At 43.7% G+C, this 22,646-nt stretch overlaps 1 protein-coding gene across 1 annotated transcript in view; it reads right to left on the bottom strand.

Annotated features, from left to right (window-relative positions):
- Positions 1-22,646, bottom strand: part of LOC116825956 (guanylate-binding protein 3-like) — a 197,430-nt gene that overhangs the window by 162,074 nt on the left and 12,710 nt on the right. The window contains exon 3 of the mRNA XM_075071154.1: positions 9,688-9,790. Coding sequence (XP_074927255.1) covers positions 9,688-9,790 — 103 coding nt within the window. The remainder of the gene's footprint in view (positions 1-9,687; positions 9,791-22,646) is intronic.

Raw genomic sequence — 22,646 nt, 5'->3', positions numbered from 1 at the left:
TGCCAGACGCTACAATGACCTACAGCACACCACCAATTTGGAGTGGGTAAATCACTGTGAGCTGTTGTGATGCACACACAGTGGACAAAATAATCAACTAAGTCTTTGTTACGAAAGTACCTTCGCACTAACAGGTCCATATGGGAATGCTTTGCACTGCATGGGATCCCACTAACTGTGATGGGGCGATAGAGCTACCCACACACATATCCCTGATCCTTGCACCGAGGCACTCAAGAGCACCAGTTACTAAACCACCAAGGAAGTACTTTTCAATGGTGCCGCAAGCAACTGGTGGCTCACAAGTGACATTTCACGCAACATCAACGTGGCGTATGGGCCTGGGAAGTGGTTAATGATCCTCGTGTCTTCAGAACAGTAATCTGTTTAAATGGCTTGCAGCCAGGGAATCTACTCCCAGAACAAAAAAATAACAGTTGGGATGTTGAAATGCCTATTAGTTATCCTGAGGGATCTCACCTAATCCCTGATGCAGGGCTCATGAAGCCATACACAGGGCAGCCGGACGTCGCAGGACCTGTTCAATACAGGCTGGAATCAAGTGCAGAATGGTTGGTAGAATGTGCATTTTGATGTTACACAGGGATTCTGGTGCCATTACTAGACATCGCTCAGACCTCAGCCAAACCACATATCCCCCATTGTTATTGCTCGCTTTCTGTGTGGTCCACACTCTTGTGAAGTAAAGAGGGAGACCAATTTAAGCGAAGGCTGATGCAAATTCACTGGGCCCGCTGATTACAATGCAGCCAGACACCACGCGATAAGAAAGCAACACCAGTGAAGCGGTGTGCATCAGAGAACTTTGAAAACCATGTCATCCTGGCCAGGGTACACGTGTGACTGCCTGGTGTTTGTTTCTCTTGATGAAAACGTGCCCCCTTGATTGACTCATTCCCTGTAAAGCAACCCCACCGCTCCCCCTCGATCACAGGCTTGCTTTCTAACGGAAATAAAATCACTATCATTTAAAAATCAGTATTCTTATTATCATTATAAAAAGGGGAGAGATCTGACAAGGTAAGCCCAGGTGGGTTTGGGAGGCAGGATCAGAAGGGAAGGAAAAGGCTCCTAAAAAAAAGTTTTCAAAATATATATCGACCTTTTGGTTGGCTCTGTCCCACTGGGGTGGATACGGGCGGTGCACTGGACCTCCCATGCTTACTTGTCTTCTGTGTGAGGAGGCCTAAGGACACACTGGTGTCCTCTCAGGGGAGTGCGGATCTACCAGGGCTGCATGGCACTCTGTGATTCCTGCTGGCCATTCCTGAAGCTCTACACCGAACGCTGGAGCATGTCAGTTTGATCACACAGGCAGCTCCGCCACTGCTGGTCTCCTGCCCGCCCTCCTCTGTCTTCCCTGCCAACCCTCTCATGCACAAGATCCCTCCTTCCTCACATTCACCACCCTCGTTTCTTACTTTGATACCTGCGTCTTCCACTCAGTCAGAATGAGGCTCTTTCATTGGGTCGAGTCCACATATTTCAGTGAACATTTCATCAATCGCCTCCTCTTTTGCCACTGCCTTATATCTGAATAGCCTTCACGGGCACGGAGGAGGGACTTGGAAAATGTCAGCTGCGGGGAGGAAGGGAGGGAAAAAAGGGAGAAGAATATTTTAAAAAAGATACATTGTACAGAACAGATATGGTTATACTCTTCACAGTGAACCACATAATTTCACATTACATAGCATCATTGATTTGCAAGTAGAAGGTCCATTTGCATCTTAATAATGATGCCTGTGGCTTTGGGTTAGAGATCACAGATGCAGGTTCTGGGCAACAGAATTCGGCTTGCATTTGGCAATGGTAAGCCCGATTGTCCTTTCAGCTTCTGCACCTTCATATATCCAGCGCGCCTCCTTTCCCACATACCAAGCAGAAAGCCCATTGAGTGCTGGCGCTTTTCCGTTAGACTGCTGCACAGAAGAAACCAAACAACCCCGCCATCCAATTCTCTGACTCTGGGGATGATCATTTTACCATCTCCTCCCCACGGCCTGGTATATGGAAGATCTCTGATAAGCCACTCCCCACTGTGTGGCTGGTTCATGCGAAGGATCCTGCTCTAAATGCGAAAAGCTCAGTGCCCATCACCATGCATACAACATAATTAAGGGTTAAATGGAACACATATCATGTCTCTTTTGCTGCAAAGGGTTAACTAAGATCAGTGAGCCTGGCTTGTCAATGACCAGAGACAATCAGGACAGGATTACTTTTCAGAATCTTGAGGAGGGACAAAGTTTCTGAAAAATGTGTGTCTGTTAGTAAAGTTTGTTGGTTCACTCTGGGGCTCAGAGGACCAGAACAACGTGCACCGTTCTCTCCAATCTCACAGCTCTTGTGGTGCAAAACAGAAAAATATCTAGGTAAAATAAGGTAGTTAGGCTTAATGTTTTTCTTTACAATGTGTATTGCGGAAGAGTTTAATTGTGTAAATTTGCCTGGAATGAGTTTAATTGGGTGTATAATGGTTCGAGGAGGCAGTTCAAATTTAATATGTTTGCTAAAGAAATTTTAATTTGTTACTGTTTGGTATACTTTAGGCTGGAAGTATTCCCAGTGTCTACACTGAAAGACCGTAACATATTCCAGTCTTAAATTACACAAGATAATATTTTTACCGTTATATAATAAGTCGTTCATGGTCAACCTGTTGAATATGGGAATTTAATTAAGGGGACAAGGTGGCGATCCTGACTGGCTGTTTGCTGTGGCAAAGGAAAAGAAAATACCTTCCTGCATTGCCAAGGCAGGGAAGGAAGGGGGTGTCAGATAAACCAAAGAAACCCTTAGCGTCGCAAAAGATGGGGTACCAGCATGAATCCTCTTAAGCTTAATGCACCAGCTTAGAACTTGTAGCGCTGTCCACCAACCAGGAATTCCAGTGCCTGGTACACTCTCTCCCCCAAGCCTGGGGACCCCAAAGACTCAGACCCTCTGGATCTTAACACAAGAAACGTAAACCTTCCCCACCTCACCCTCCCTGTTACCCTGGAAGATCACTGTGTGATCAAAACTTGAATCACAACAACGGAGACGGAAAACTGCAACTCTTACCCCTCAAAAGCTTAAAAACGTCCTCTCGCCAAGCCCGGATTACTCGGGTCTCTATATATGGAGCGATTTCACCGCGATGATCTGACAACACACGCCGAGGAATAACCCCGATTCACCCCCGCCTCTCTCCCCTCTCCAAATTCCCTTCTCCCCTCGCCAGATTTTCCCTGAAAGAACAGATACCTGAACAGAGAGAAATTAGCCTTTATCTCCCCTTCCCCTTTCTCCCACCAATTCCCCTGTGAATCCAGAACCAGTCCCACTGGGTCTCACACAAGAATAAAAAAACAATCAGGTTCTAAACAAGAAACTTTAAATTAAAGAAGAGAAAAACAGTAAAAAAATTATCTTGTAATTTAAAATGGAATAGATACAGGGTTTTTAGCCATATAGACTCTGGGAAACCCTCTCACCTAATATTCAAGTACAAAATTAAAATCCTTCAGAAAAATACAAATTTTGACCCTCCTTCCAGGCCAAATGCCACAATTAAAACTCCTTCCAGCCAATGCACATTTGCAAATAAAAAAAACAAACATAAGCCAACTTTTCCATCTACCTAACCTACTCACTATTGTAATCTATAAAACGCTATACAGGGAGACCTTGAGAGAAACCTGGTTGCATGCTCTGGTCCCTCTGAGCCCCCAAGCGAGACCACCACCAAAGTTCTAACAGCACACGCGAAACTCCCTCCACTCAAGATTTGAAAGTATCCTGTCTCCTAATTGGTCCTCTGGTCCGCGTGCCAGCCAACACTGAAGCTGTTAACCCTTTAATAGTCAAAGAGATATAAAAGTACTTCTCGTGCTATTTAACTTTCTTACTCTTTTATGACACTTTCTAAAACTTACTACCTGAGAAGAGGCTGGTTCCTTGAATCTTTCAAAACCTGCTGAAACCTGAAACTCTAAACAAGGAAAAACTTCCTCCCTTCTTTGAACGCATCTTGTTTCCGCCATTGGTTCCTCTGGTCAGGTGTTGTAGCTAGTGCTAGTAAAACTTTCTAAAACCCTTTAGCAGGATTAAATAGACGCATTAACCGTTAACACAGTCTGTTTAGTGACACGCTCCCTCAAAATCTCAGACAGTGTGGAACCCACATTGGGAGTGATTCTTCTCTAGAATCTTAGAATAAAGCGGATTAATAAAACATGCACCTTACATTACTACTAATTATGTAACGAACCTACAGATTTTCACCATTCCAAGGACAATTTAAACCAGTAAGACTCCAGAAACTTTCACGGAGAGGTAATCATTACTTTGTTAGAAAGCTCTGAAATGTTTTGAATTTTAAAATCAAAATCTTGGAGAGCTAAACTCCATCGACAGACGTTTTTTGTTGTTTCCCTTGAGTATAAAGGCCACTTTAGCAACAGCAATGGTCGTTTGTCTAGCGGAAACGCCCGTCCCCAACGTATGGGCATAGCTTTCCAGGGCATACACAATGGCGTAGCTCTTCAACTGATTGAACCAGCTGCTTTCCCAGCTCAGACGTTTCTTGCGAGGAAACACGGAACCGATGAAATTCTGTGATCGGTCCTTCCTGCATTAAAACTGCTCCTAACAATACGCTCAATGCATCTGGGTTACTAGGAAGGTGTGTAACGTCTGGGGCCCTTAGCACAGGTCAGACATGGAGTGTTGCTCTTAACTGATTAAAGGCTTATTTCATGCCCCCTATCAGTCCGACCTGTAACTGCATTGGCCTTGTGTCTTCTCGTCATGGTCGTATGGGGCACGATTTGGCTATATGGGTACAAATCGCCCTGTAAATCCGGCCAAGCCTAGAGAAGATGGACTGTTTCTTTACTTTGACCGCCACTTTGGATAGCATCCACCTGGCCTGTAGGGGCTTTCAATCGTTCCTGACCCACCTGGTATTCAAGTAAGTCTGTCTTGGCCGTTGACACTTTTTAGACCTTAATAGTTCGTCCCTGCCTGCCTGATGCCTCGAAGACTTTTTCCAGTGTTCTTGCCCATGAATCAGAAAAAATGGCCACATCCGTTGATGTAGGCAACTGCAGATTCTCCCAACTCCTGCTAGGAGACCATGCTACAAGCCTTTGGAGAATGTGGGTGCATTTCGCACCGAAGGGAAGCCAAGAACTTAAATTCATACACACTCATGGGATGATACGCCTGACCTTTCCTTGGCGGGTTCATCTAGCGGTACTGCCAATACCCCTTGTTAAGTTAATGTAGAGTGAATGGCACGTTCCAATTTCTCCAATAGCTCATCATGCATGGCATTGGATAGTTGTCGGACGAGCTACAGCATTTAGCCACAGTAGCCACGCAAAGCATCATTTCCCATCTGGTGGCGGAACTAGAACAAGGGAGATGCCCATGCAACTGTTAGAGGATGGCTTTACTCTCTGTAGCATTTTGGAATCTCCGTTCTATAGCAGCTGGGCATGAAGAGACACCCGGTAAGGTGGGGTTCTAATTGTGAGCATTACTCGTTCAATGGAGTAGTATGCCCCGTTTCAGTTCGTCCTGGGGTGGCTGAGAATCATATGGTGCGAAGCTAGTGCACAGCTCCTTGATCTGTTTGCACTGCAACATTGCAGGGTTTGTGGAGAGTTCACACGTCTTCCCACCCATGTCACTCTTTCCTTCACTAGTAGACTCCATGCGAGGCCACTCAACATCATCTCCTCCCTGGGCTGTAACTGACAAACCCTAATTCTTGGAAAATTTAAAAGGGCTTTATGAGAAATTAACATGCTACACTTTTAGGCTTTAGGTTGAGGTGGAGAATGCTATGACAGTTAACATCTCCCAGGTGCTCTGGACCGTCAAATGGCCTCCCCATGACGCTTCATCTTATGGTCCCATTGTGCCTTTAAGACATAACCTGGTCCCTATTTTTGAAGGAACGCTCTCTATGTCTCTCATACCAGGCCTTTTGCTCTTCCTGAGCACCTTTAGGTTTTTCTTTAGCAAAAGCTAATGATGTTTGAGAGTGCTAGCTAGGTTGCTTACAAAGTTAGAATGTTAGTTCTGGAAAGGCGTAAAACCCTCCCATGTGCTGCTTCACCTACTGTAATGCCCCTTAACCTCGTGGCCGATACACAATTTGAATGGTGAAAACTCTAAAACTGGATTCGTGGTACAGTCCTGTAGCAAAAAAACAATTGTCGCAACACTAGGTCCAATCATTGGAGTGTCATTTACGAAATTTACGTATCCATGGCCCAAAGTTCATTAAAGCCCGTCTCCACCAAGCCATTGGTTTTGATGGCGTGGTAAGGATGAGCCCACACCCCAAAGTGAATTCACCCATGAGCTCCCACAGAATTTTTCATGTTCTTTCAGCGACAATTAGGTTCCCGAATCTGTAAGGGATGTCAGAGGCCAACCTACCTGGCAAAAAAATGCCTGCTAAGACCTGCACACACTTTTTAACTCTCGGGTTGCTTAGCAGCTACTGCTTCCGGCATTCGGTAGCAAAATCCAGGAAAGTCAGTTATGTAACTAGCTCCTCTGGTCTTTTTTGGGAAAGGAGCCAGAATAAATCATAAAAACACTACTCATCTGAAAGGAACTCAATTATGGGAAGTGCGGAGAGGGGCTTTGACCTGATGCTTGGGCTTTCCCATCATAACACACTTCACAAGACTGACATAATAATGCAACGTCCTTGCCCATAGCCCCTCCCCAGTGGGGACAGACTTCTCCAACTGGTTCTTGTTCTTTCACCCTGGAATGACCCACGAGATGATCACTGGGAAAAGTCAAGAAGCTTAACCTGGTACATAGTTGAACTATGCAAACAGTCTTTGAAGCCGCCATGCTCCTGTGTCCACAGAAAGAGTCTCCTGTATAGAATCTCTTGTCTAACACAAAACGGGATCGTTAGAAGAGCTGAGAGCGTTTGGTGCTCGTGCTGCCACCCAAGCTTTTCTGAACGGCTGTCATTGCTGCTTCCTGCTCAGCTCCAGAACTGTTCCTGAGGCTGGAGACATATTCCTCCTTAAGACTGTGGACTTGGGCTCGGTCCCTCTGGAAGCGAGTAGATGATGAGGGTTATTTCGTTGATATGTGAACCGCTCTCCACTGTGCACTATGATATTTCTGATCTGATCTGAGCTCTTCGGGTAGGTTGTCTGCGTTCTCCATTCAGCCCACTGTCTCTGGCATTGATGTAGATAGTTTGCAAGCGCTGGAGTCAGTGCTGCAATGGTTCTCGGTGCTGTTGCTTTTGCAGTTCCGTCTGACTGATCACTATGGCTGTACAATTCATGGGTAGAAGATCTTCCAAAACCACCTCTGCTGGTGTCCCTGTCACACAGATCTGGCCCTAGTGGAGTGCTCTTGCAAGCTTCCAGAGGGCTATTGCCACTCACTTCTCAACTGTGAGGGCTGGTCTCATCTTGGTATGCTGGTGTTTCAGGGCAGGAGAAAGCAAGTCACAAAGTTCCATGAAAGTGCCCTTACGCATGTGAAAGTTTTGCAGCCACTGGGAATCATCTCACACCTGCAACACTATGCAGTCCCACTATTCTGTGCTTGTTTCCCGTGCCCAAAATCATTCAATGACTAGAACCTCCCCCATTACCAGCATGCTCTCCAAAGCGCTGGGACCTGCGGTTTGAGAGAATTCTGTGTCCATGTCCATGTCCTCATCGCTCTTGTTACCATGTTGCCATAGCCACCTCCTCCTCGCCTGGTTTTTCAAGTCCTGGTCCAGCATAAATTGCACGAGAATGTGCGAGGTGTTTACAATGTCCATGGCTGCTGTCTTGAGCTGAGCAGGCTCCATGCTTGCTGTGGTATGGCATCAGCACAGTTCATCCAGGAAAAAAGGTGTGAAACGGTCGTCTGCTGTTGCTTTTAGGGAGGGAGGGGTGAGGCTGTACCCAGAACCGCCAGCGACAACGTTTTTTGCCCCATCAGGTACTGGGATCTCAACCCAGAATTCCAATGGGTGGGGGAGACCGCGGGAACTATGGGATAGCTACAGAATAGCTACCCACAGTGCACCGCTCTGGAAAACGACGCTAGCCTTGGTACATGTATACACACCGCCAAATTAATGTGCTTAGTGTGGCCGTGTGCACTCAACTTTACATATTCTGTTTCCAAATACTGGTTTCTGTAAAATCAGAATAATCCCGTAGTGTAGACATACTTTTACATGTTTTTCACTATTCTGTCTCTTTTTCCCCTTTGAAGGCATGCTCATTCCTGTTCCACTCGAAGGGCATGATCCAATCAGACTTCAAATTCTTCCTCATGGGGAGGGATAGGTTTTATCCCTGAAAAGGTTTTTAGTCTCTGATAACTGTCAGTTCCAGTTTGCAAGCATACCACTTGTCCTATGGCCTTTATGAATGAATCATCTGTCAGAGGGTGAGAAGATGGGTCAGAACTACACAATGCTGTTAAATCTTCTTCCCTCTTTTCTGTTCTCTGAAGCAAACGTTGAATTTCTCCTTGAAAATCATGTCTTCTCCCATGGATTAGGGGGCATGATAAGCCTAGTGTCTACAGTTTGTAGAGTCAATTGCTTCATCTCTTCATCCACAATTATGTCTCAGGGTCCCATCTGCATATCAAACCTCATTGAACCAGAACATAAGACATACAATCTTTGTTCTTTCTGCTAATAGATTCTGCTATGAAAGGTGACCTGTCCCAATGCCTTTGCTGTAGCCACAGCCTCAATAATCTATGCTCTGGAAGTACTCTTGCTAAAGCCTCCCCACCACCACAGCCTGCTGTGGGTCTCCTTCATCCCTTTCATCTCACTCTAGGACGTGCCCTCTATCCAAGCAGACTCATGAAGGGGGATAGAAGGGAGAGTTTTTTTCTTTTCACAATCCCAGCGGTGCGTCCAAGAATGTAAGATAGTTTTATGTCTTGTCATACCCCTAAGTGTAGCTAATCATCAACACAAACCCTTACCTGCTGTCCCTCTGCTCCGGCTGCAGTGGGTTTCAGTGGTTTGGGTTCTTAGCTGCTAAGTGCTGGTGCCTCCACCTGACTGTTTAAGGGTTTCAGGAACCCGACATTACCTCCCTAGGTGATTTATACTATCCCTGACCTGGTACTTACCTGTGTGACTAGCCTGATACCTTGTAGATATGCTCTTCTGACATCTCCATAATGGATGAACCAACAATCAAGGCACACTTTATTTACAAGCACAAATATAAAGGAAGCATATAAAGGGAGGGGGAAAATGGATTAGCACTGAGTACATCATTAACACCATACAATCTGCAAGTAACCCAATCCCCCAGGAGGATTTCCCTGGATTCATGAATACGGTTTTTTCCACCCTAGTGGGCTCTCTAATGTGGAGGAATCCACATACATTGAGTAGGTATTGCAGAACTGAAGGTACTAGAGTGTTGAGGGATGAGGAGGGTGCCAATTCACCTAGGAGGCCAAACTCTTGGTGGCAGCAATAGGCATTTCTCACATTGGAAAAAGTCCCCATAACATAGAGGGCTCCTACGTGTTTCCAGATCCAGTTGCTATCTCCCAGAGTAGTCCAGCAACCCCCTTTCATGACAAAGTAGGCAACAACTCAGGCAGGGAGAGATGGTCAGGGAATTACCCATACTCACTCCTACAGCAACTTACCTGCCAGGCACTTAGCTTCCTCTATCTGCATGTTTTCAGCACTGAGGATGGTGACTGCTACTTCCTCCTTTTTCTCCATAAACTGCTCCAGCACCTTGTCTCCCTGGGAATAGGAGACCACACATGGTACTTAGCACTCAGCACTGAGTTATTCTGGAGTGAGCACCAGGGGTGGCCTATCCATATAGGCAAAGTAGGAGGTCGCCTAAGGTGCCAGGTTAAATGGGGTACCACATTATAGGAAAAAAATCAAATTTAAAAAAAAAGAAAAGAAAAAAAGAAAAAAATGAAAAAATACAAATAAAGTAACAAATATGTAATTGTTTCAATTCCTGTGCATTATACGGAGGGAATATGAATTATAATTTATTTCTCTACATTTCTGAAAATTTATTAAGATGTTAAATCTTTTATTTACTGCAAATATAAATACTTTAGCAAAAAATACTTTAATTTGCGACGTAGGGTCAAGATGACCCACTCCACAATTTTGATAAACAATAACTCAGTCACAGTTAAACACATCCCCCAGCTGCAAGAGCTGCAACGCGAGTGACACCTAACTCAAATATACATCAAGGTTGCAGAGACAGAAATTCATGTAGATCGGAGATATCATGAGTTGATACATGTCAAATGGTCATTTTAACACACGTCACAGGTAGATAGTTAAAAATCGAGTGAACACTGTGGAAAATTGTGTTTCTTGGTGCCAAAGAATAAAAAATGACGTCTTTCAGCATTATGAATCCAAAATGTGAGTATCTTTAAGCGTTATTAAACCTTAGCCTTATTGGGCTGTATAATTATGAAATTTCTTTGTTATAACTGGTTCACATGTAATAAATAAGGTCCATAAAAGAAAAGTAACAGCGTTAACACTTAATAGACTGTGAAGGTGATGACATCATACTCCAAGCAGGTAACCATGAGGAAGGGGATTACTTTCCAAACAACCAGTATCAGGTTATAATGTTGAAAAAGGTTATTTTGTTTCCATGTAAACGCTGTAACTAATTGTTTTAATAGATAAATGAGCATATGTTACTAATCATTGAACCTTTAAGCAGTGAAAAAATGTCTTGGGATGGCTGCAATGTGGTTTAAATTACCAACCATGTGCTGTATAATGGTTGTGGTTGGGAGCACAGTACATAACAATATTCAAATGCCCCATGGTAGAAAGAGGAAAGAAAACCCTCAGGAGCTGAGTGTCCTAAAGGAAAGGCTGAGAAGGAAAAGAAAAGCAAAATGGCAAGGATACTTCCTGAAATATCTTCTCTTTAATCCAAATAAAGATGGAAGCAGTTCACAGCATCCAGATGAAGGTATATTATTTCAAGACGAGGATAGCTCACATCCACAAAAAAGCAGTTTGGAAATTCAAGATGATGGAAACTTGCTTCTAGATGAAGGCAGCTCATGGCGTCAGACCGATATGGAAGTGGAGAAAATTTATTCACCTTCAGAGACACATGGAGAAATTGAAGTAAATGAAGTAGAAGGAAGAAATGATGGGGAAGTTACAAACAAGTTATAGTATAGGGACCCTGCTTCATGGCTCAGATGTGATAAGAGTGTACTGCAAATTCTCGTGGAACATGGACCCGAACAAGTCCATGGATTTCCCTTCCCTAAGGATGGGAATAAAAGAAAATTCTCTGCTCAGCATTACAAGAGGAAACTCATTAATGGGGGAGAAATTCATCAAAACTGATTACAATATGCAGTGTCGAAGGACCCTGTGTTTTGCTTTTGTTGCAAGTTGTTTAGAAATCGAGCTAATGGTACATCACTTACTGAAAATGGTTTGAAGGTCTGGAAAAACATATCTTCAATTCTCTCTTCACATAAAAGTATACAGAACATTTGGAATGTTTTCAAAATTGGAAAAAAAATTGAATTATGATTGAAAAAAGGAAAAACTATTGCTGAAGGAAATTTATGTGTGATCAAGGAAAAAGAAGAATATTGGCAACAAATATTAGAGCATCTGATTGCTTAAGTGAGAGTTCTCAGTGGGCAAAATTTAGCATTCCGCTGAAAAATTATGCACTCCAGGTAATGGAAACTTTTTAAAATTTGTTAAATACCTAGCTTTGTTCGATCCAGTCATGAAGGAGCACCTACGTAAAACAACTGATCATGGAACACAGGTTCATTACTTAGGAAAAAATATGCAGAATGAACTGACTCAAATCCTAGCAAATACCATTCAAAAGAAAATTGTAGAAGCTGCCAATTCTGCAAAATACTTTTCAATAATACTGAACTATACACCTGATGTGAGTCATGTTGAACAAATGACGATGGTCATTCATTTTGTGGATATGGAAAAGTCTGCAGATGAAGATAATGTTGAAGTGCTCATAAAGGAACATTTTTTGTGTTTCGTACCATTGAAGGAGGCGACTGGAGCATTTATGACTGAAACTATTCTACAAGAGCTTGAAACAATGTCATTATCTGTTGAAAACTTGTGTGGCCAAAGCTATGATAATGGGAGTAATATGAATGGTAAAGACAATGGTGTGCAAAGGAGAATGACTGAAAACAATCCTAGGGCCTTTTTCGTTCCTTGCAGCGCGCATTGTATGAATATGGTTGTCAATGATGCTGCTAGATGCTGTTTGGAGGCAAGCAGTTTCTTTGACCTGGTGCAGTGTGTTTATGTGTTTTTCTCAGGCTCAACACGCTGTTGGGAGATTCTGATTCCCCATGTGAATTCTCTAATTGTGAAACCGCTTAGTCAAACACGATGGGAGAATTGCATTGGATGTTTTAAAGCCTCTTCACTATGAACTTGGAAACATTTATGATGCCCTAATTGAAATTTCTGATGATCCTACCTTTACTCGATCATCTGGCAATACAGCACGTTCAGATGCAGAAGCTCTTGCAAATGGCCTTTCCGAGTTCAAATTTGTGACTTCACTCATTTTGTGGTATAATTTCCTTTTCGAGATTAACCTCACTAGTAAGCAGCTTCAGGAAAAGAACTTAAACATACGTTCTGCTATTCAGAAACTGCAGCAAACTAAAAATATCCTGGAGGAATTCAGAAGTGATGAAGGGTTTGAAAGAATACTAGCAGATTCTCTCAAGCTCACTGAAAAAATAGACTTTCTGACAGAATTTGAACCAGAGCCAGTTCACATTCGGGAAAAGAAACTGCAGTTTTCATATGAAGGACAAGACACACCCATTCAGAACCCAAAACAAAGGTTCAAAGTGAATTTCTACTTTGCAGTCCTTGGTGTAGCTATTCACTTGATTGACCAAAGATTTCAACAAACGCAGCAGCTAGAGTCAGTGTTTGGTTTTCTATATGATATCCACAGCTTGCAAAAGAAAACAGCAAAACAGATAAGAGAATTTCATATAAAACTGGAGTCAGCATTGACCTATGAAAATTCAAAAGACATTGAAGCTACAGATTTGTGTAGTGAGCTTCAGGCTTTTCCAAGATGACTTAAGAAACATTCCACTCCTGAAGAAGTACTGAAGTTTGTTTGTGAAAATAAACTCACAAACAGTTTCCAACATTTGTATAGCCCTACACATTCTTTTAACATTGCCAGTTTCCGTAGCTAGTGAGGAACATAGCTTCTCAAAGTTAAAATTGATAAGAACATATCTGTGTTCAACAATAGTGCAAGAGAGACTTGTTGGACTTGCCAAAATGTCAATAGAGCATGAAATAGCTGGAAAACTGGATCTAAAAGAACTAGTGACTGAATTTTCAAAACTTAAAGCAAGAAAAGTCATGTTTTAAGAATACAGAGTGTTTTTTATTTGGAGTGTTTTGTAAAGTGTTTATTTGGAGTTAAAGTTCATTGAAGAGTTTTCTTATTTCTTTCTATAGGATGTGGTGATAATGGCAGTGAAAGCAGGATAGCATAATTGATTATTTTGGATTTGTAATAATAAAAATTATAATTAATATTTTAATGCATTTTTATTTGAAATCAGACAAATATCATCTAGCTGTTGTGTACAAATCTATTCTGAAAATTTTGTGTCTCTATTTTATCTGATCTCAGAAACATTGGTTGGACAGATGGACGGACAGACAAACCAAATAATTAAGGGTATGTTTACACTATGAAATTAGGTCGATTTTATAGAAGTCGATTTTTAGAAATCGATTTTATATATTTGATTGCATATGTCCACACTAAGTGCATTAAGTCGGTGGAGTGCATCCTCACTACCGTGGCTAGCTCTACCCACAGTGCACTGCTCTGTAAGTCAGCTATCCCATAGTTCCCGCAGTCTCTGTTGCCCATTGGAATTTTGGGGTAAGCTCCCAATGCCTGATGGGGCAAAAACATTGTTGCGGGTGGGTCTCGGTACATGTCGTCAGTCGCCCCTCACTCTGTGAATGCAACGGCAGATGATCGTTTTGTGCCTTTTTTCTGTGCAGACGCTTAGAAACGTTATAAGGAAAAAAGGGGCAAAATGTTTCCCAGTTTACCAAAAACCTCAGCCTAGGTCTGCCCTTCAGGTTTGGGGGTGGGGCACCGATTGCATGGTTCACCTAGGGCGCCAGTTGCTGGCAGCTAGTCTAGGGCCACTCCTGGTGAGCTCCAATATGCCAGTCTCTCAGGGGAAGGCAGCCTGCTAGAGGGACCTTAGATACCGATTCAGAAACTCCATCAATGAAAATCTTCCCCCAGACATCAACTGAAGGTGGTGATTTGTAGTGGATGGAGCACAAGTGCACAGAAGGCCATAGCCCCTGCAATTACTTTGCCAATCTGGTAGCTCTGAACTAACATCTCAGAGCAGGAAAATGCCATTTACCCTGGTGTCCAGCCCTAGCCACTCAAACTGCACTCCCTGCATTCAGTCAGTGCCTCTGAAAACTCAGCTTCTCCCCCTCAACTTTGGGAGTGCTCTCTCCTGATCCAGAGGGGGCAACATTAGCTCTGGGATAAAGTAACTGCGACAGTCAATCCCAGAAAGGTAACATTACAGCTAGGTGACCAGTGGGATCCATAGCTGACAACAGAGAATCTCTGGGCCACTGACCTCTAAAAAACTAGATTCAAAGAATCAGTGATTCCAAGGCCAGAAGGGACCACTGTGATCATCCTGTCTGATCTTCTGTATGATACAGCCCATAAAACTGCCCTGAATTAATTCCAATTTGTACTCGAGCATATCTGTTAGAAAAACATCCCATTTTGATTTAAAAATCTCCAACAGTGGAGAATCCACAATAGCCTTTGGTAAGTTCTTCTACTGATTAGTTACCCTCACTGCTAAACAATTATGCCTTATTTCCAGTCTGAATTTGTCTCACTTTGGACAAATTTGGACAAATGTGAGACAATTAGCCCATCCTCCCACCACGAATGGGGGACATTAATCTCCCTCACTCTCTGGGCTCCTCTTTTAAGAGCAACAGTAACTACAGAAATTCTGACTTCTGAAAATTTCTGCTGATTAAAAATGTAAAAGTCCTGTTAATACATAGAATCATGCAATATTAGGGTTGGAAGAGATCTTGTTAGGTCATCTCCTCCAACCCCCTGTTCAGAGCAGGACTAACACCAACTAAATCATCCCACCCAGGTATTTGTCAAGCCGGGCCTTAAAAACCTCTAAGGATGGAGATTCCACCACTTCTCTAGGGAACCCATTCCGCTGCTTCACCACCCTCCTAGTGAAATAGTATTTCCTAATATCCAACCTAAATCTTCCCCACTGCAACTTGAGACCATTACTTCTTATTCTGTCATCTTCCACCACTGAGAGCAGCCGAGCTCCATCCTCTTTGAAACCCCCTTTCAGGTAGCTGAAGGCTGCTATCAAATCCACCCTCATTCTTCTCTTCTGCAGACTAAATAAGCCCAGTTCCCTCAGCCTCTCCACTAAGTCTTATGCCCCTAATAATTTGTGATGCCCTTGGCTGGACTATCTCCAATTTGTCCACGTCCCTTCTGTAGTGGAGGGACCAAAACTGGGTGCAATGCTCCAGATGTGGCCTCACCAGTGCCAAATAGAGGGGAATAATCACTACCCTTGATCTGTTGACAATGTTCCTACTAATGCAATCCAATATGCCGATAGCCTTCTTGGCAACAAGGGCATGTTGTTGACTCATATCCAGCTTCTCGTCCACTGTAATCCCTGGGTCCTTTTCTGCAGAACTGCTGCTTAGCCAGTTGGTCCCCAGCCTGTAGCGGTGCATGGGATTATTCCATCCTAAGTGAAGGACTCTACACTTGTCCTTGTTGAACCTCATCAGATTACTTTTGGAACAATCCTCCAATTTATCTAGGTAACTCTGGACCTTATCCCTACCAAACAGTGTATCTACTTCTCCCCCTTACTTAGTGTCATCTGCAAACTTGTTGAGGGTGCAATTAATCCCATCATCCAGATCACTGATAAAGAAGTTGAACAAAACTGGCCCCAGGACTGACCCTTGGGGCACTGCGTTTGATACTAGCTGCCAATTAGACATGGAGCCATTGATCACTACCCATTGAACCCAATGATCTAGCCAGCTTTCTATTCACCTTATAGTTCATTCATCCAGATCATAGTTCTTTAACTTTCTGGCAAGAATACTGTGGGACACTCTATCAAAAGCTTTGCTAACATCAAGATATATCACCTCCACCACTTTCCCCATGTCCACAGAGCCAGTTATCTATCATAGAAAGCAATCAGGTTAGTCAGGCATGACTTGCCCTTGGTGAATTAGACTGTTCCTGATCACCTTCCTCTCCTACAAGTGCTTCAAAATGGATTCCTTGAGGACCTGATCCATGATTTTGCTGGGGCCTGAAGTGAGGCTGACTGGCCTGTAGTTCCCCAGGTTCTCTTTCTTCCCTTTTTAAAATATGGAAACTATATTTGCCTTTTTCCAATTGTCCGGGACCTCTCCCAATCACCATGAATTTTCAAAGATAATGGTCAACGGCTCTGCAGTCACATCAGCCAAGTCCCTCAGCACCCTTGGATGCATTAGATCTGGCCCCGTGGACTTGTGCACATCCAGCTTTTCTAAATAGTCCTTAACTTGTTCTTTCACCACTGAGGGCTGCTCACCTCCTCTCCATACTGTGTTGCCCAGTGCAACAGTCTGGGAGCTGACCTTGTCTGTGAAGACCGAGGCAAAAAAACCATTGAGTACTTCAGCTTTTTCCACATCATCTGTCATTAGGTTGCCTCCCCCATTCAGTAAGGGTCTCACACTTTCCCTGAGCTTCTTCTTGTTGCTAACATCCCTGTAGAAACCCTTCTTGTTACCATTCACATCCCTTACTAGCTGCAACTCCAATTGTGCCTTGGCCTTCCTGATTACACCCCTGCATCCTCTAGCAATATTTTTATACTCCTCGTTAGTCATCTATCCAAATTACCACTTCTTGTAAGCTTCCTTTTTTAGTTTAAGATCACAGAAGATTTCACTGTTAAGCCAAGTTGGTCGCCTGCCATATTTGCTGTTCTTTCTGCACTTTGGGATGGTTTGTTCCTGCACCCGCATTTTCCTTTAAGTCATTAAGCAGGTGTTAGTTGGAAGCCCATAGATAAGGGATTCAGAGTGGTATTTTCAGACGTATCAACATGCCTCAAGGCACACATCCCTGTGACTAAGTCACACAGGTGCTTTTGAGAATCCCACACTCCACCTCTTTGCTGTATATGAGGAACGCAGCCTATTCTTCCCTGACTTACAGCTCATATTCTACAAAGACACACTGAAGTGTCTGAGAATTCCAAAGTTGGGGGGAGGAATAGCTCAGTGGTTTGAGCATTGGCCTGCTAAACCCAGGGTTGTGCATTGAATCCTTGAGAGGGCCACTTAGGGATCTGGGGCAAAATCAGTACTTGGTCCTGCTAGTGAAGGCAGGGGCTGGACTCAATGACATTTCAGGATCTCTTCCAATTCCATGAGATAGGTATATCTCCATATATAAAAAGTAAATATGGTAGTTAGTTTATGAGTTAAAATAAATGTTTATTTTTATATACAGAAATTTAACATATAGTGTCAGCCTCTTTTGTTTGTTTTGAATGATCTCAGCAATACAATTGTGCAAACTCATAGAACTTCTCATTCAATTAAAACTCAATGAAATCTAATGCACTGACTACACTCAAAAATTTTTGTACAGAATTAATGGGTTTTTTTGCAGATATTCTTCATAACACAAAGTTTCTTCCTCAACAGGAGCTGAAGGAAAATATTCTACATCAGAGAGTTCCAGGTAGAATCACCCTCTTTCAAAATGACTGCTATCTCCTATTGTTCTAAATGTGACTGAAGTTAAGATGCCCTCTTTCAAAATGGCCACTTGTTTCCATTGAGCATTTCCATATCTTAACATATACAAATTTCTGTGAAGTTTAAGTGTTACTCTGAATTTCCTGGTTTATAATGCTTCTTTTGGGAATATTTATGTCATCCTTGCAGTGGTTCTATTTATTTATTTGCTTATTATCTTCACTTATATTTATTTTCAATCTTAACTACCTTTTAACATAGCATTTTTTTACAAAAATACTCTTATATATCCATTATAAATCTGGAAATACAGAGTTAAAGTTGCATTTCTAAATACTGAGCCACAACCACAACCATAACTCATTAGATTTGCAAAGATTTGGGATTTTCAGAATGAAACAAACACACACATACACACAACTGCTTGGTGTTGGGAAATTAAATGTAAATCTTTTCTATTTGGGAATGGGCCCTTTCTAACTGGTAATACTTGGTCTTTGTGCTTAGCCACATGCAATCTCTTTTGCAGGTTCCTGATCAGTCTGTGAACACGTTATAGCCACTGGCTTTGAATAACTTTTCTGGGCCTGCCGGTCATACACCATGACTCTTTTGTTGGGTTTACTCTGGAAACTCTCTTCCATGTTTCTGGTCTATGGCAACCCGCCCCCCCTGACCCCCTCGTGCCCACCAGGCAGCATGTAGACTCCTTCTTTCAGTTTCCTCTCCATGTCAGCTGACTACTCAGCAAGGAGGGCTTGGCAGGTCTCCTCAGAAGCAGTTTCATTCTGGCTTTCCACAGTCTGTCACATTCCATTATCCCAGCCTGACCAGTGACATGTGAGAGACCATGGTGTCTGGATTCCTGTCCCCTTTCACCTTCCCTGCCTGGTGTCCTACTGTTGGTGCATTTAGGAGACATCTCAACTTCTTGTGGAGTAGAAACCAAAGGTTAATTATCTGAAAAGTGGGCCAGGAGCTGTGGCTGGGGGGTGATTATTGCTGCTTCTCCATACATATGGGGAAACTCTGGCTCACAAAACACATCAGGGAATGAGGGAGCTGCATTATAAGAGGCTCTTGTCCCTGGACTAGAATCCTGCCTCATTTCCTGGCTCACCAGCCAGAGCAGTCAGCCACAGATGCTACTTTCCTCACAATGCCCATCCCATGGGTCCATGTGAGGGAACATGGTATATGGGAGGGGGACAACAGAGTGGGAATCACAGAGCTTCTGGGGGTTTACACAGACTGGGGTTCAGAAGGGCTACAGGGAGAGAAAAGACTGGGATGGGGGCACAGGAGCTAGTGCAGTAACAATATCGAGCCAGGAGCGGAATGGGAGTTGGAGTGCATGGCTACATGGGGACAGGAACACGTGGGGATGGGGCAGATGTGCCTGACTTAATGGGAGAGGCTAAGGGTCATCCAGGGTCTGCATGGGGTTCCCCAGTTCCCTAACAATCCCTCCCCCTGAACAAAACTGTCCCATACTTCTCCTACCAACACCCAACAATCCTCAAGGTTCACTCCCAGGCTCCTGCCCTCTCCCTCAGCTCCTCTCTTACCTTTGGCTCCCCCAAGCCTTTGCACTGATTCTAAGGGGTGCAGGAAATATATTTCTGTATTGTAGTTAAAATGAATTACTACTGAAAATTCTGTTTTAATATGCCTAGTGAGGAATCTATTTGTCAAAAAACATTTCCTGAATATTTCTTGTTGTCTGTAACAATACAGACAATACAACAATACTTGTTGGCATGTATCTTGAAATAAATTACCAAAATAATTGAAACGGACATAATTATATTGTGTTGTTTTGACAAATAAAATGTCCAGAATTTTGCATAATTTTAAAATACTGTGCACAGAATTTTTATTTTTTTGGCACAGAATTCCCCCAGAAGTAACAGTTCAGAGCAATTTCACATCCTCCTTTCAGTCTTGTCTGTTAGAACAGAGGTTTTCAAGCTTTTTTTTGTTGACAGACCCATTTTGAAATGCAATGTTAATCACAGACCCCCAGCTGAGAAACCAATAGGCAAAAGTATATGTGCACATCACATAAACATGTAATGCTCTGAAAAAAAGAGTACAATAAGACCTCAGACTTTTGAACAACAGAGTTACAAACTGACCAGTCAACCACACACCGCAGCTGGAACCAGAAGTACACAATCAGGCAGCATCAGAGCTCCTTCTTCCCCCACCCTCCAAAAAGTCAATACAGGACAGGACTGTGTTAAATGTAACCTACTAAAAAATAAAGAGAAATTAAAAAAAAAAAGATTTGACAAGGTAAGGAAACTGTTTCTGTACTTGTTTCATTTAAATTAAGATGATTAAAAGCAGCATTTTTCTTCTGCATAGTAAAGTTTCAAAGCTGTCTTAAATCAATGTTCAGTTGTAAACTTCTGAAAGAACAACCAGAACATTTTGTTCAGAGTTATGAAGATTTCAGAGTTATGAACAACCTCAGTTCCCAACATGTTTGTAATATAAGCTGAGTCAGAATGAGCTCTACCCTGACATCTGGTGGTGAATTATGGGGAATGTGGAAAGGAATTTCAGGTATTTGCATTGGCACACCCACCCCGCCTAGCATAGCCCATGGCAGCCTGGGATGGTTATTTTGACAGCTCTGGAATCCCAAATTTCTTTGTTATTGGGGCAGGAGGAATAAAGTGTTGTCACCCTGATTATGTGAATGAGGAACTATGAGACTGCTTTAGGACAGAGATGTCTCACCATCAATTAAGTAGCACTTGCTAGACAAGGGGCAAGGGTGCCAATTCTCAGTGAATTGAGAGAGATTGAGGATTGGTGTGTGTATTGGGGGGGGGTAATGGGCCCCCTTTGAGGGCCTGGAACAGCAATTGCATATCTTCCCCTCTCCACTGTTGAAAAGCAGGGCTAATTTTAAATCCATTAGGAGTCCATCTGGAGGCTGCTGAGCTGAATTCATGTTAGGCCAATAGTGCACCAGCACCAGGGCTCTCCTGCTGCAAGATGAAATCACTAAAAGAGCTAAGCTTATTGAGCTGAGATCACTGAGTGCTGTGTTAACTAGTGCGGGAGCCTGACGATCTATTGCTAAGCAGCTGGCAGAGTGGAGCAGTTTGCAGCATGTTGGAGCAGCCCAAGGAACAGTGAGTGGAGTGGAGCGGTTTGCGGGGACGGCTGGAGCAGCTCATGGGTTGACTGGAGGAGCGGCACAGCTCGTGGAGTGAAGCTGGTTGTGGTGAAGGCTGCAGCAGAACTCCACGGAGAGGTGGAGCTGTTGGACCCCGGCCCACATAAGATGCCCCTTAACACCCTGTGTATGCCCCCACCCCATTTCCACCCAGGCTGGGGTGGGGGGGAAACTCTGCAGATAAACTTTTGAACTCTGGTGTTGCACTGACCAGAGACAGAGACTTTTGGATTGTTGGATTTTGGGGTGATTGGACTTAAGACCCTAAGGGGGACAGGACATTTCCAAACGTACTTGGAGGTGAGTTTCTTGTTTATGGTTTGTGTTATATCCTGTTTGTGGTGTGTCTCCAATGTGATGCCGCATAGTTTCCCTCCTTTATTAAAAGGATTTTGCTACACTCAGACTCTGTGCTTGTGAGTGGGGAAGTATTGCCTCCTAGAGGCACCCGGGGCGTGGTATGTAATTGTCCCAGGTCACTGGGTGGGGGCTCAAGCCGGTTTTGCACAGTGTTATTGAAACAGAACCCCTGGATACTGAACCCGGCCCTTGTTGCTGCCAGCTCAGAGGGGCAGAAGGGTTACAGTAATGCTGAGGTTCTACTATATGAGTACTTACAGATATCACTGAGCTCGATGTGCCTGCTTCTTACTGCAGAGTCTATCTATCCTTGGTGTGATGATTGTCATTGCAGATATGCGATGAGATTGCTTTTAATTTTTTTTTGTAATATTTTGCAGACCCCTGTGCAGTCTCTAAGGGGCCCCTGGAGTTTATAGACCTTGATTTGAGAACTGCTGCTTTAGATGACACTAGCAGGGTGCACATGAGGAATTTTCAGGTGGCCCTGCACCATTTTGCCACCCCAAAACCTTTGGCTTTGAAACTGGGCTGAGGTCCTGTCACTGCCTCCTCCCCCTCAATTGCCAGGGAGTGAGGAGGGCAGTGACCCCACAATCCTGCATGTGTTCACCATCTTGGCTGCAGCCTGGGGTGTCCTTACACCTAGGTTGGGTTAGGAAGATACCCCTTGAGCATTTGGGGGCAATCAGGGTCAGTTTATCCCCCTGCAAAATTGGTCTTAACCCAGCCGCATCTTTGGGGCTCTGGTGTCCCAGGGTCTGGAGAGGCAGGGATGCAGTGTGCTCCCCCACATTGGTGGATCCCCTCTGGAGCTCTCCCACCACAGAGCTATGCATATGCAAATAGCTCATTTCCACACCTGTGACCTCACCCCTCAGACAAAGTCCTTTCTTGCCTCTACTGCTTCTGGAGAGCTCTGGTTTGGGGTCTCTTAGTTATGAGAACCCACCCTGTCCATGCCCAACCTCTGACCATGTGTCTTTATTACCAGCAGTGGCCTTCCAGCTCTTTTATCCTTCTCTTCTGCTTGTCTACCCCTGAACTGAGCAAATCTGTCTGAGAGTTGTCCTGTCCTACCAGTGTCTCCCCGCGCTCATCTGGACTCTCAGCTACAATATGCCTGAGTTCTGGCTCTACATTCCCAGTGAGGGCAGGCTG

Source organism: Chelonoidis abingdonii, chromosome 11 (genome assembly GCF_003597395.2).
Source record: "Chelonoidis abingdonii isolate Lonesome George chromosome 11, CheloAbing_2.0, whole genome shotgun sequence".
In the NCBI taxonomy this organism is placed as follows: domain Eukaryota; kingdom Metazoa; phylum Chordata; order Testudines; family Testudinidae; genus Chelonoidis; species Chelonoidis abingdonii.
Note: the sequence above shows the minus strand (reverse complement) of the source record. Positions and strands in the feature narration are given on the sequence as shown.